The sequence below is a fragment of the Abramis brama genome, assembly GCF_963993115.1.
Source record: "Abramis brama genome assembly, chromosome: 3".
Classification (NCBI taxonomy): domain Eukaryota; kingdom Metazoa; phylum Chordata; class Actinopteri; order Cypriniformes; family Leuciscidae; genus Abramis; species Abramis brama.
This window is the reverse complement of record NC_139965.1, coordinates 8,464,128-8,479,386: the sequence shown is the minus strand read 5'-3', so window position 1 is coordinate 8,479,386 and position 15,259 is coordinate 8,464,128. Positions and strand designations below refer to the sequence as shown.

Genomic DNA, 15,259 nt, shown 5'->3' with positions numbered 1-15,259 from the left:
GTTTTCTGCTTTCCGCTGGCTTCCGCCAAGTGATTCTGAGCCAAAACAGTCATCTTCTTCAACCGTTCCCTCATTTGCAGAACATAGGCGACAACACTGGTAGGCTCTTTCTTTTCAGGACTCCCTTCCCACATCTCCTGGAGCAGAGCCAATGGGCCCCTGACATCACGGCCATACAACAGCTCAAAAGGAGAAAAGCCTGTGGAAGCTTGAGGGACTTCCCGATAAGCGAATAGAAGGTAGGGCAACCATTGATCCCAGTCTTGACCAGTCTCACTGACAAACTTCCTTAACATCTGCTTCAAAGTCTGGTTGAATCGCTCAGTCAACCCATCCGTTTGGGGATGATAGGGAGTAGTGCGCAGACTCTTAATTCCTAAGAGCTGGTAGACCTGCTTCAACAAGGTAGACATGAAATTAGTGCCCTGGTCGGTTAGAATTTCTGCTGGAAATCCGACCCTGGAAAATAACTGGACCAAGGAAGTAGCCACGGGTTTCGCCTTCACAGATCTTAACGGAAATACCTCTGGGTATCTGGTGGAGTAATCCGTTATTACCACCATGAAACGGTTCCCTGAGCGACTCCTCTCCACTGGACCAACGACATCCATTCCAAGCCTCTCAAACGGAGTACCAATGATAGGAAGTGGTTGTAGTGGTGCTCTTGACGGACGTCTGAGGGAAACCTTCTGACACACAGGACAGCTTTTACAAAATTGGGCCACATCTACTTTTAAACCAGGCCAGAAAAAACACTTTTTAATTCTTGCAGTAGTCTTGTTTTTCCCCAGGTGGCCAGCCCAAGGAATCGAGTGACTTAGATGTAACACCATCTCTCGAACGCACTGTGGAACCACAAGTTGTTTCTGGACCCCGATCTCTCGATAGAGTATTCCCTTCGTTATCACATATCTGGCTGTACTGTCATCTAGAGGCTTCTCTCTTACCTCTGCAGCTCCAGCAAAGCACTCTGTGAGAGTAGCATCTTCCTGCTGCATCTGAACGATGTTGGTGGGCACCTGGAAGTTCACAGGTAAGTCACAGGCCATATTTTCAGACACTGTATGAGCAGCATATTTTACCTTTTCTTGTTTTTTTTTTCTCTTCTAGTCGTTCTCCTCTTCGACACCCCGGTCTCAATCTCTGCATTGAAGAAAGGTAAAGTACTTAGTTGGTGCTCAATCCCCTCTGACTGGTTGGCCTTTGCTCTGGTCACCACCATGGTACACTGTCGAGTCGGATGCAACAACTCCAGCAGCACTGGTATATCTCGACCCAGAATCACAGGGAAAGACAAGTCATCAGCCACCCCCACCTTCACCAGATAAGTCTGCTCTTCTATTTTGACAAACATTGGCGGTAGGTAACAATCTCTCGTCTCCATGTACACAGCAAATAGGTAATTTGTTGACTGTGCTGATCAAAGATGGTGATATGAACTTTCTTCTTACCAGAGTCTGATCACTGCCGGTGTCAATCAAAGCAGTCAATTTCTCACCATTTATCTCCACATTTGTAGTTCTCAAAGAGCTTGGGGATTTGGTTACATCCCTCATTGGTACAAAACATAGCTGCGTAAGCTGAGCTGAGATCTTTGGACAATTTGGTTTAGTGTGCCCTTCTTGACCACACAGGTAACATATGGGAGGTCGTTTAGGAGAAAAATTCTATTTGGCTGAAGTAGGTTTCCCCATGTAGGGCTTACCAGACCCCTCCACCTTCCTTTGCTGAAAGTGAGGCATGTCAGAAGAACGGCGATCATTGACAGATTTCCAAGCCCACGGCTTACTCTTTCCTCTGGCTGCAACAAACACATCCGCCAAAGACGCTGCTTCTGCTGCGGTTCTGGGATCTCTCTCTCGAATCCACACCTGGAGTTCAGGGGACAGCATTCTAAGATATTGCTCCAGAATGATGATCTCACTCACCTCCTCCACCTGTTTCCTCTTAGGCTGGACCCACTTTCCAAAGAGTTCTTTGAGCCGGTTATAAAGCTCTATGGGACTTTCCGATGGATCTACTGATAAAGAACGGAACTTTTGTCGATAAGTTTCAGCATTGACATCGTATTTCTTTAGAATAACATACTTCACTTTGTCATAGTCAGTAGACTCATTCACATCCATATTGACATAAGCTGCTCTTGCTTTACCCGTCAGCAAGGGGATTAAATGCCAAACCCAATCAGTTTTAGTCCACCTACAAGCAACAGCAATCCTTTCAAAAGTCACAAGGAAGTGTTCTACATCATCAGTGTTACTCAGCTTCTCCAATCGAGGTATCTGAGATAATGGTGGGCCTATATTGTTCCCAACCTGATTAAAACTCTGCCGATGAGCTGAAGCCACGGAGTTTCCATCAGAATCTAAAGGATCCGCATTCGGCCTTTCCCGGGACTCCCGGTCAACATCAGATAAGTGAAGATTAGGAGAGGTGCGTGCTTGGACTTCTATTTGCAAAAGCCCGAACTGGTGCTGAAGAGCCTTAAACCGTCGCTCCTGATCCGCCTGCTCCTGCTGTCTTACGGTCTCCCGGCCTTCCGTCCTGGCCATATGGGCTCGAAGCAGATTTGCCAACTCAGTCACTGAAACCTCTCTGTCTCCCACTGCCTCGCCTCCTTCAGCTCCTTCAACCATGTCCTGGTCCTCCTCACCCCTTTCTTCCTCTTGCTGCAAGGGAGGAGCCTTAGGCCCACCTTTCTTTAAGGTACGACTCATATTAACAGGGGGAGAAAAAAAAACAGCCTCGAGGGGCAGAAAACAAAACACAGCTTTGTGTCCTTGACTGACTGAAATATCCCACCGCTCAGGGGCGTAGTTTGTGGGGGGGTTAGGGGGGAGATAACCCCCCCAATATTTAAATCTATGCATTACAACCCCCCCAATATTTATACCATGATCACATGAAAAATATGCAGAATCATTTTTCAACCCCCCCAATGTTCAAACCAAATCTACGCCCTTGCCACCGCTGCCACCATATGTGAGGGACCAAAAGGCAAGATCAAGGAACACAAGCTTTGCAAAAGAAAATGGGTCTTTATTTGAACCCAAGAAAAAAAATAACTTTACAAACTCATAAACTTCTTACAACAAAAATAAACAAACAGAAAATTAGATCAAACAATTAGACAAAAAAAAAAAAAAACAAACAACTAAAACTACTGACCTGCTCAATTGAACAAAGCAACAGCTTATAAAGGAAAGGATGGGCCCATTACAAATTAAGAGGGGAAACAATTCAACTTTACACTCAACATATAACCATAAATAAATCAAAATCAAATCAAACAAAGGTATATAGTACATAAAGATAAGAAAAGCAAAATATAATCAAATATCATAAATATACAACTAAATAAATCAATTGATAGAGACATTAACGTTTCTTCCTCCCCCGGGCAATTCCAGCAAATGGTATGTTCGGGCGGAACCAATAAGGCTTAAATTCTCTGTTCCTGCCCGGACTCTAATCCTTGTTACACCAGGATGCGGCTGCAGCGGACCATGTCTGAAGTTCATCACGGTAAACTTAAACTCAAAATAGAAACAAATATAAATAACATATACAACGTAACTAATTTGTGTGCACTTCAAATCAGTAACAATGTATATAAAATGTGCTGTAAATGTAAACATATGAAAACCTAACAATAAAGAAATAATTAATATTGTTTGTTTTGTGTGATTTATTATAATCCATCATTATCCTGAAACAAATGAATATGAATGACAAAATAAGTTTAAATAAAGAGCATTCTTAAATGTATATCCTAAATGTATGCATATTGGCGTGTGTGCTTGTGTGTGCATGTGTGTGCATGTGTGTGCATCCACATTACCGCTCTTGTGCGGCCACCACTCAGGCCGTCACAGGCTATATATATACTTGCCAGTTGATGGTTCATGAGATGCAAAAGAAAGTCAAGATTCACCTGGAAGTAATTTACCAATTCGGGACCGATTTAGAAAAAAAAAGTCTAATGGAAATGTATAGAAATATGCTTGACATATTATGACAACTTGTTCAACCATTCTGCATGTAAAGACTTATGCTGTGAACTAATGCCTAAATGTTGTGGGGGGTGAGACTATTCAACAGAACAGAGACCCATTATAATACATTTTGATCAACATGACATAAACAATTAATAATGTAGTAAACAGCAGAGAATTGTTCGTAATCATTTGCATGGATGTACCAAAGCATTTGCAACTTGTTCAAAGAATGAGAAACTGCTTTTTTGATGTGCACAAGTGACACAATGATGTGAAGATTTAACGGGTAGTTTTGAGAATTTCAATTCTGATCTGAGAAATTTACCAAAGCGACTTTTTTTAAATTTATTTATTTGTATTTTTATGATGGTTGTTCATGAGTCCCTTGCTTGAAAATTGTTTTGAAAACTTTTGAACAGGATTCTGCAAGTGATTCACAAACTTTCAAGCAGCACTGTACACACACACACACACACACACATATATATATACCTCGAAATCTCTTACCAGGGAAATGGTCTCCACTGTCTGCTTGATTGATGAGATGACAACACAGCCAACGTTTCCCTCCCACAGTGTTCGTATGATCTGCAGGCTTCTTTCCCTCTCTCTGTTCCCGTTGACGAGAACGTCTCCACCACACACTCGCTCGAGTCCCTAAACCCTAAACCCCTACAGGCTTCCAGCACTTCATCCGTTTCTCCTCTATCCACTTCTCCGCTGTGGCTGAAGTCCAGTACAGTCTTCAGTCCTGCAGGAGTCATCCGTCCTCCATCCAGTTCCACTTCCTTAAGCCCCGCCTCTCCAGATAGCAGCCACGCCTCTGCCCTTTGACTGACAGCAGCGAGCACCAGTCACTGACCTTTGTAGAGGTTGCCTAGGAGCTTTAAACTGCAGTCCAGTAGAAGCCCCTCCTCCTCGAGTCCTCATAGTGTGTGGAAAACGCAAAGGGGCGGAGCTTTGGGTTCATTATAATGAGGGGTTCTATAGAAGGAGGTTTTCTGAAAGTGGGCGGGGAAAAGGTTGAAGTGGGAGGAGTTGTTGAAGTGGGAGGAGTAAGGATGATGGATTGTTTTTCTCTAACATTTCTTTGACTTGAGGATGTGATGCGACTTCCAGCTTCTTTTTCTCTTCTTCACTTGCATGTCTGCCTTTCACAGAAGAACCACAGTGGAGATGAATGGGATGAATCCTTTTTCTCTAATTTCCCTCCGGTTTTGTCATTAGTAACCTTTTAAAAGAGTGTTAATGAACAGTTAATGAACAACTATCTGAACCAGCTATATATATAATAAAAACACAAAAGGTCATCAAAACAGTGACAAAGCACAATATATATTCTTATTTTACCAGCCATCGCATTTATCATCGCAGTTCTTATTTTGAAAGAATGTTTTTTTTTTTTCTAAAACAATTTGATTTTAGAATTGAAGTAAGTTACAGTTACACATTTCAGTGTAAGATTAATAGTTCAATCTAATGAATTGGTAAGGGGTCAAAAATATGTCTACTTGTATTTACAGTAGCGTACATATTTTTAAGCACATGTGGCCCAACATACTTTATCTTTTACAAAGTTAATAAGTAATGTCTTTTGGCAATACTTTTAAAAAGAAAAGAAAAAACGAGGAGGTTTTCTTCATTGGTATTGTTATACGATGCCTGAACTTCCCTCAGTCCTGCCATCACGCTCATTATATCAGAGGTGACCCGCTGAAACACAGGCATGTTGACGCTGACTGACACACGAAAGCTCTTAAACATGAATAATGACTCTACAATACTCCCTTGATTACAGTTTAACCTACTCCAACTCACCGTTATTTCTGTGGTGAATATCGAGGAAAGTGCTGGAAGCTCTTGTCCTTTAAAACAGTCTGGGCTGCTTTCTGTAAATCGGTTATAAAGTAAACACAAAGTTATTGTAAAAATTGTTATAGTTAAGTCTGTTTGTGGTTCTTCACATGATTTGAGCCACTTCAAAATTAGACAGCCGTCTATATGTTTTTATTTGTGGCTTGAAACCAATGGACTAATATAGAATAAAGAAATAAAGAATAAAGAAAAGAGTGGCAATGAATAATTAACTCTATATTAGTACAGACTCTATATTAGTATTAAGGCAATGAAATTAACTCTATATTAGTACAGTGTAATGTGAATGAGTGTTTACTGTTACATTGAGAGCAGCAGAGCTAAAGAGAACTGCGGTGGGTCGAGCTTTAACAACACTACGACTTACTATCGTCTCTCTTTCACTGCTCTGTGTGCAGGACAATAAATGCTGATATCATCCACGAGTGTGTGTGCTGAGGAAGGGTGGGACAAACCGGGTCAGATAAAAAAAGCAAAGGTCACACTGGCATGTGGAAAGTTTTCAACCATGTGTGTTACAACTAACCCCACGTTAGTTTGTGCCCCGCTCACCCCTACTTTGTAACGTAGTAACTTGAGTAGTTTTTCAGCAAACAACTTATTTACTCTTACTTGAGTTATGTTATATTTCAGTGCTTCTACTTGTACTCAGGTAAATTATTTCTTAAGTAGCAATAGTTTTTTAACCTATAAGTTTGCATTTTTGTGTTAACATTTCTCACAAGTTTCCCTTTTCTCTTGATTTAGGATGATTCTGGAGAAAAATGTGCATGCTGAGTATAGTGACTCCCTTGAACACCAAAAAAACAAATGTTAACTGGCGTTATTTATTTCCTCTTCTGCAACTAGGCCGTGGTTCGTCCCTCTGGATGAGGTGTTGTTAGAGAGTCATTCCATCTCTGCTTTCAAATATGAAATGAAATATGAGAAATAATCTAAGTAAATGTATTGTTGTCAACTAGATTAAATTAACATTAGGTAGTTATTTCACCTGGCCATGGTCTTGTCTGAGATCCTTTGCTGTCTTTGATATCCCATAATTCTGTGCTTTCCATTCTGTGACAGTTGAGCTAGAATAATAAAGATGGCGTCTGAAAGTTGTGGCCGGTGGTCAGTTTGTGTAAATGTATATTTTTGATAAATGTTTTCCACTCATGAGTTTTTCTAGCGAAACATTACTATAATAGTCATTAAATATTCACTTAGTTTTCACTGAAGCTCGCTCTCTTTTGCTGTAGATTTTGCTGTAATCGCTGCATCAGAAGTGTGTCTGAAATCAGTTTTGTGAGGTACCTTCGTGTCTGCCTGCAAGTCATTGCCTGATAGGGCAGCGACGCAACAAGTCACTGCCTAAGTTTCAGACGCAGCCAACACTCACTTCGAGCTTCTTGGACTTTGAAGGATTCAGCTCTGAATTGGGGCAAAGTTATAGTGTAACTTTCCTGTTGTTTCAGTGAAACTAAATGAATACGACTGAATGAAATATGACTAGAACAATAACACACTGTTTCTCCTGTTTCACGTCAGAGATGTAAATATTGTCCAGCCTGAACATCTAAACGTGGACATAAACAAATGAGTGATGAGAATGTGTTAACATGCAAATGTGTTCATGTTTCATAAACACGAAAAAAAAAAGAAAAAAAGAGCAGTAAAAGCAGGAGTATGAAATTAAACAAAATAAGAATTTTCGCAAAGAGACAGATTTTACTTTTTTTTATGTTTTAATGTCTGCATTCCAGCCAATCACAATCAAGTATTTAGATGGAGGAAATAAAGACACGTTTATTCTGAAACAGCAGCAGCAGAAGATGATGATATTATTTCAGTGAGATAATGAGAGTCCAACAACCTTTACTAACATTAGAAATCGATTTTCCAGCTTTCATGAACAATTATATATCACTTATAAATTATTAAATACAAAATTAATAAAATTAATAAAATTATGATTAATGTGGTTTGGAATTGGTAAAATGTGCCTGGAAAAATCAGAAAATCAACATGCCTAATAATTCTGCACGCACTGTATGACATTGATTAGTTTTATGTACATTTGCTCACCTGTCTAATAAAGTACATGCAAGAGCGGCGTCTCTGTCAAGTCGAAGTTAGTCGCGGACGTGAAGCTCTCGCCATCTCGAAAACGCCACACCGATATTGATCCTCGTTTTAGTTCTCCTTTTGTCCCAAAGTCTGCTTGCCATGGTCTATAATGTTTGAACAAAACAACAACAGCGTGAGCTAAACGTAACGCAGTTGTCCATGTCTGTCGCCATGGTTACTATGGCAGATCGAGCGGAAACCAGGGATAACGCGGATATTACGTCAGTGGACGAGCCATTATTCAAAATTGGAATTTCTCTGAAATTAAAAATCTTTGGGAACTTTTGGGATATTGTAAGTACACAACTGCAGGAAATATATCACACTGTGCAAGTGATATTGTCCTTTTCTATCCCTCTATCCCTCAATCCCTCAACCCCCCCCACCCACCTTCACTAATGAACTCAACCCTCATCAATCACATCATTAGTGGGTTGTTCACTTCACACACAAACAGATAAAAAGTGACCAAAAACAGAGAAACACAAACATGTCAAATTGAACAGGGATGTAACACGAGTTATACAGTCCAGCAATAACATTAGAGAAACTGTTTAGTTATTAATGTTCAAATGTAAATTATGAATGTTCATATGTATATAATTTTCTGACATGGTCCATATTAACATAGACGGATACAGACTGACAGGCATCAAGATGCAAATAAGGGGAAAGAGTTGGAGAAACACACAAATAAGGAGGAAGTAAAATATGAAATGGGGGTTTTCAGAGAAATAAACAAGTGACGTGATGAGCTGAATGAGGGATGAGAGCAGATATAATAATCACGTAGTTTAAATCTGCAGACAGAAACATCAGACTCAGGACAGAAACACACGACCTCTAAAGTAAGAACATGTTCATTCTTCAAACACAATTACACTTTCAGATGTTAATATTGTCTGAATGATTGTGTACAGTGAATTCATGCTGTTTAGATAATAACTGAAATTGTCATATTTTACTCTAAAATGAATCAGGGAATGTTTGATGTCTGAGTTTTCCAATGTGTTTCTTCCTCAGAAATGGACCAAACTCTATATTTGATTCTTCTTCTCATTGGTGAGTGTGTTTGTTGTTTTATTTATGGTTTATAGTTTCATCAGGTTTGACCCTGTTATGAAAAGCATTAAATCAAACGCTCTCTTTCACAGCTCTCTGCTCCGTATCTGAATGTGTTCAGCGTCAGTATCACTTTATAAACGTGTTGAAGACCTGGACTGAAGCTCAAAGATTCTGCAGAGAGAATTACACAGATCTGGCCACCGTTGACAACATGAACGACATGAACGAGCTGAAGAAGAGTGAGAATGATGGAGGTGTTCAGAATGTCTGGATTGGGCTGAAGAAGACGAGTGTTGATAAATGGCAGTGGTCTTCAGGTGAACCTGCGCTCTATCTGAACTGGGCTGATAAACAACCTGATGGCAGAGATGAGTGTGCTTTCATGAGAAATGGAGAATGGTATGATTGGCCATGTAGTAACAGCCTGACTTTCATCTGCAGTTCATCTAACAGTAAGTGCAGCTCCATACAATCACAATAAACATTTTTATAAAAAAAGATGCAGAATATACTGTACAAAATTAATGTAATACTAAATGCTGCTATTTTTTAATGTGCTCATAAATATAGAGGAGACTGTGGATATTTGTCACACTTTCAACTTCTTTATAGAAAATATACCAATATTGAACATGTTGATCTTCTGTTGTTGATAACTCTGGGAATCTGCCATTAGAGAGCAGATTTATTTTTACAGCAACAATATATACTGTAAATTATAAATTATAAATAAATTGGAATGAATTAATGAATGCAAATAATGTCAACATATAATAGACATACAATAACTTTACACAATAACTTATCTTGAATGATATATATGAACAAAACTCTTGTATCGAGACCAAATTTAAGTATGATATGTGTACGAAAGTAAATATGATATAATAATTTTGTTTTGATGATTGAATTAAAACAAATTAAACATTTCATACATGAATTTGTGATCATTAGCTACAGAGCATGTGATAAACAATCTGAACGCCTTGAGCTGCTGATTCAGGATCTCAACACTAACCCGTAAAAACCTCATTCTTAGATGAACTTTAAGGGAACTCACACAGACACACGGTCCATTGCAATTAAAAAAATAAATAAAGATAAACAGTAACATTATTATTAATATTGGAACAATAATCATTTGAAAAGCCTAAAATAATTCTACAATCCAACTTTTATTTTATTTTTATTTTTTACTGACACATTTCTAAGGACTAGTTAACAAACATTAATATGCAGTTTAACATCTTCATCTGTTTGATGTGTCTCTCCTTCAGCTCTGTGTGTCTGAATCCAGTATTCCAGAGAAATGTGTAAGGACACATAATGGAGAAATATAAAGTTGCAATAAAATTGTCATGAAAATTCACTAAATGGTACTTAATGTTATTGTCAAGTGATTCCTCAATATTTTATTTTGAAAGTTTGATGCAGTCAGTCAGTCATTCAGGTGAAAAACTTTTAAACACAAATACAAACACCACATTAAGAGCATACAAAGATACAAAACAGGATTTTGCACACACCACTACAAATGGCTGTTTCCTCAAATAGTTTAATTTTAATTAGGGGTTCAAGCACTTCAGTGCTGAACACCTATTGTAATTGTTAATTTTCCCATGATGCAACATTCAGACATAAAACTGATCGGGCAGACCAAACCGTAAGTCGTGGAGACTTGAAACTTTGGGGGCTGATAGTACTCACACCGCCTACAGCGTCACCAAGGCCCGCCCCGATCGGCCTGACGGGGGCGCTACAGCGGGCAAAAGTACGAAACGGCTCATAACTCATCAACCGTGAGGCATAGGCTCAAGTGTCTTATATCGCTGGAATCCTTGGCTCGAGGCGGACCAGATGCATGCCTCGGATTTGCTCGTCACCCTGGGAAAATTTTCGGGTATTTGGGGTTTTTCCAAAAACCTACTTTCGCGAACTAGTCCTAGGTTTTTGGCCCGACCGGAACCAAACCAGTGCGGCAAGATTCTCTAGAGTCTGATTGTCAATAATTATCAAAAAAAAGTGTAAATTTCGCTTCACGGTCCCTAAGGGCCACCAAAATGTTCGAAGTGGGAGGAGCCCCTTTTGCTTAATTGGCTATAACTCGTGAACGGAACGAGATTTTTGCACCAAACTCAGCACACGCATGTACGAGCTCATTCTGTGGTCACGTGAAAAAGGGCGCAGCGACTGGCCACTTGGTGGCGCTATAACTGTTAAAAGGGTGTCAAAATGATGTATTTCTATGGAAAAAACACATGAAATGGCTGAAAGCGGCCATCTTGCTGTCTGATTTGCATACAACCTCACAAAATCGGGCATGCGCATGCGTCACGTGATCCTGAAGAAGCTTGAAAACTTTCATGGACGTCGGGCCATTGGTGGCGCTTTAACTGTCATAAAGGTGAGAAGGCCTCTGTATTACCCTATGCAAAATGACATTTAAATGACTGAAAAATGGGGGGAAAAGAGCAGAGCTTCACCAAATTAGTTGAGCACATGCGCCATATTATTCTAAAGAAGCGTGCAAACTTTTATGGAGATCGGGCCATCAGTGGAGGTGTCACAGTTTAAAAGGTAAAAAAAAAAAAATGCACCACATTTCCATGATAAATGAGCTAAAAGGGCAACAAACGTTCTTTTTCCTCTCCGAGGCACATGTTAGAAGGCTGGATAAAGTTTTTGGAACGCAGCAGCGCAGACGGCAAGCGCCTAGACCCTATGGTTCTTTTTTTAGAGGCCTTTTTGTGGCCCTTTTTTAGCCACTTATTAGGGGTTCAAGCACTTCAGTGCTGAACACCTATTGTAATTGTTAATTTTCCCATGATGCAACATTCAGACATAAAACTGATCGGGCAGACCAAACCGTAAGTCGTGGAGACTTGAAACTTTGGGGGCTGATAGTACTCACACCGCCTACAGCGTCACCAAGGCCCGCCCCGATCGGCCTGACGGGGGCGCTACAGCGGGCAAAAGTACGAAACGGCTCATAACTCATCAACCGTGAGGCGTAGGCTCAAGTGTCTTATATCGCTGGAATCCTTGGCTCGAGGCGGACCAGATGCATGCCTCGGATTTGCTCGTCACCCTGGGAAAATTTTCGGGTATTTGGGGTTTTTCCAAAAACCTACTTTCGCGAACTAGTCCTAGGTTTTTGGCCCGACCGGAACCAAACCAGTGCGGCAAGATTCTCTAGAGTCTGATTGTCAATAATTATCAAAAAAAAGTGTAAATTTCGCTTCACGGTCCCTAAGGGCCACCAAAATGTTCGAAGTGGGAGGAGCCCCTTTTGCTTAATTGGCTATAACTCGTGAACGGAACGAGATTTTTGCACCAAACTCAGCACACGCATGTACGAGCTCATTCTGTGGTCACGTGAAAAAGGGCGCAGCGACTGGCCACTTGGTGGCGCTATAACTGTTAAAAGGGTGTCAAAATGATGTATTTCAATGGAAAAAACACATGAAATGGCTGAAAGCGGCCATCTTGCTGTCTGATTTGCATACAACCTCACAAAATCGGGCATGCGCATGCGTCACGTGATCCTGAAGAAGCTTGAAAACTTTCATGGACGTCGGGCCATTGGTGGCGCTTTAACTGTCATAAAGGTGAGAAGGCCTCTGTATTACCCTATGCAAAATGACATTTAAATGACTGAAAAATGGGGGGAAAAGAGCAGAGCTTCACCAAATTAGCTGAGCACATGCGCCATATTATTCTAAAGAAGCGTGCAAACTTTTATGGAGATCGGGCCATCAGTGGAGGTGTCACAGTTTAAAAGGTAAAAAAAAAAAATGCACCACATTTCCATGATAAATGAGCTAAAAGGGCAACAAACGTTCTTTTTCCTCTCCGAGGCACATGTTAGAAGGCTGGATAAAGTTTTTGGAACGCAGCAGCGCAGACGGCAAGCGCCTAGACCCTATGGTTCTTTTTTTAGAGGCCTTTTTGTGGCCCTTTTTTAGCCACTTATTAGGGGTTCAAGCACTTCAGTGCTGAACACCTATTGTAATTGTTAATTTTCCCATGATGCAACATTCAGACATAAAACTGATCGGGCAGACCAAACCGTAAGTCGTGGAGACTTGAAACTTTGGGGGCTGATAGTACTCACACCGCCTACAGCGTCACCAAGGCCCGCCCCGATCGGCCTGACGGGGGCGCTACAGCGGGCAAAAGTAAGAAACGGCTCATAACTCATCAACCGTGAGGCATAGGCTCAAGTGTCTTATATCGCTGGAATCCTTGGCTCGAGGCGGACCAGATGCATGCCTCGGATTTGCTCGTCACCCTGGGAAAATTTTCGGGTATTTGGGGTTTTTCCAAAAACCTACTTTCGCGAACTAGTCCTAGGTTTTTGGCCCGACCGGAACCAAACCAGTGCGGCAAGATTCTCTAGAGTCTGATTGTCAATAATTATCAAAAAAAAGTGTAAATTTCGCTTCACGGTCCCTAAGGGCCACCAAAATGTTCGAAGTGGGAGGAGCCCCTTTTGCTTAATTGGCTATAACTCGTGAACGGAACGAGATTTTTGCACCAAACTCAGCACACGCATGTACGAGCTCATTCTGTGGTCACGTGAAAAAGGGCGCAGCGACTGGCCACTTGGTGGCGCTATAACTGTTAAAAGGGTGTCAAAATGATGTATTTCTATGGAAAAAACACATGAAATGGCTGAAAGCGGCCATCTTGCTGTCTGATTTGCATACAACCTCACAAAATCGGGCATGCGCATGCGTCACGTGATCCTGAAGAAGCTTGAAAACTTTCATGGACGTCGGGCCATTGGTGGCGCTTTAACTGTCATAAAGGTGAGAAGGCCTCTGTATTACCCTATGCAAAATGACATTTAAATGACTGAAAAATGGGGGGAAAAGAGCAGAGCTTCACCAAATTAGTTGAGCACATGCGCCATATTATTCTAAAGAAGCGTGCAAACTTTTATGGAGATCGGGCCATCAGTGGAGGTGTCACAGTTTAAAAGGTAAAAAAAAAAAAATGCACCACATTTCCATGATAAATGAGCTAAAAGGGCAACAAACGTTCTTTTTCCTCTCCGAGGCACATGTTAGAAGGCTGGATAAAGTTTTTGGAACGCAGCAGCGCAGACGGCAAGCGCCTAGACCCTATGGTTCTTTTTTTAGAGGCCTTTTTGTGGCCCTTTTTTAGCCACTTATTAGGGGTTCAAGCACTTCAGTGCTGAACACCTATTGTAATTGTTAATTTTCCCATGATGCAACATTCAGACATAAAACTGATCGGGCAGACCAAACCGTAAGTCGTGGAGACTTGAAACTTTGGGGGCTGATAGTACTCACACCGCCTACAGCGTCACCAAGGCCCGCCCCGATCGGCCTGACGGGGGCGCTACAGCGGGCAAAAGTACGAAACGGCTCATAACTCATCAACCGTGAGGCGTAGGCTCAAGTGTCTTATATCGCTGGAATCCTTGGCTCGAGGCGGACCAGATGCATGCCTCGGATTTGCTCGTCACCCTGGGAAAATTTTCGGGTATTTGGGGTTTTTCCAAAAACCTACTTTCGCGAACTAGTCCTAGGTTTTTGGCCCGACCGGAACCAAACCAGTGCGGCAAGATTCTCTAGAGTCTGATTGTCAATAATTATCAAAAAAAAGTGTAAATTTCGCTTCACGGTCCCTAAGGGCCACCAAAATGTTCGAAGTGGGAGGAGCCCCTTTTGCTTAATTGGCTATAACTCGTGAACGGAACGAGATTTTTGCACCAAACTCAGCACACGCATGTACGAGCTCATTCTGTGGTCACGTGAAAAAGGGCGCAGCGACTGGCCACTTGGTGGCGCTATAACTGTTAAAAGGGTGTCAAAATGATGTATTTCTATGGAAAAAACACATGAAATGGCTGAAAGCGGCCATCTTGCTGTCTGATTTGCATACAACCTCACAAAATCGGGCATGCGCATGCGTCACGTGATCCTGAAGAAGCTTGAAAACTTTCATGGACGTCGGGCCATTGGTGGCGCTTTAACTGTCATAAAGGTGAGAAGGCCTCTGTATTACCCTATGCAAAATGACATTTAAATGACTGAAAAATGGGGGGAAAAGAGCAGAGCTTCACCAAATTAGCTGAGCACATGCGCCATATTATTCTAAAGAAGCGTGCAAACTTTTATGGAGATCGGGCCATCAGTGGAGGTGTCACAGTTTAAAAGGTAAAAAAAAAAAATGCACCACATTTC

The 15,259-nt window shown here is 41.2% G+C and overlaps 3 protein-coding genes across 3 annotated transcripts in view; 1 reads left to right on the top strand and 2 right to left on the bottom strand.

Annotated features, from left to right (window-relative positions):
* The window catches only part of LOC311078640 (C-type mannose receptor 2-like), a gene marked incomplete at its 5' end in the record, with an annotated part of 185,577 nt that overhangs the window by 61,796 nt on the left and 108,522 nt on the right, over positions 1-15,259 (bottom strand). The gene's annotated exons all lie outside the window — the stretch shown is intronic.
* LOC311080104 (uncharacterized protein) lies at positions 1,346-3,132 on the bottom strand. The gene is made up of 2 exons (XM_084109870.1): positions 2,969-3,132; positions 1,346-2,804 (listed from the first exon to the last, which is right to left on the bottom strand). Exons 1-2 carry the CDS (start codon positions 2,978-2,980, stop codon positions 1,668-1,670), a joined length of 1,149 nt encoding a protein of 382 aa, XP_083965996.1. The 5' UTR covers positions 2,981-3,132; the 3' UTR covers positions 1,346-1,667.
* LOC311078639 (C-type mannose receptor 2-like) overlaps positions 9,005-15,259 on the top strand; it is a gene marked incomplete at its 5' end in the record, with an annotated part of 83,072 nt that continues 76,817 nt past the window's right edge. The window contains 2 exons of the mRNA XM_084107567.1: positions 9,005-9,041; positions 9,134-9,496. Of these exons, the coding sequence (XP_083963693.1) occupies positions 9,005-9,041; positions 9,134-9,496 (400 nt within the window). The remainder of the gene's footprint in view (positions 9,042-9,133; positions 9,497-15,259) is intronic.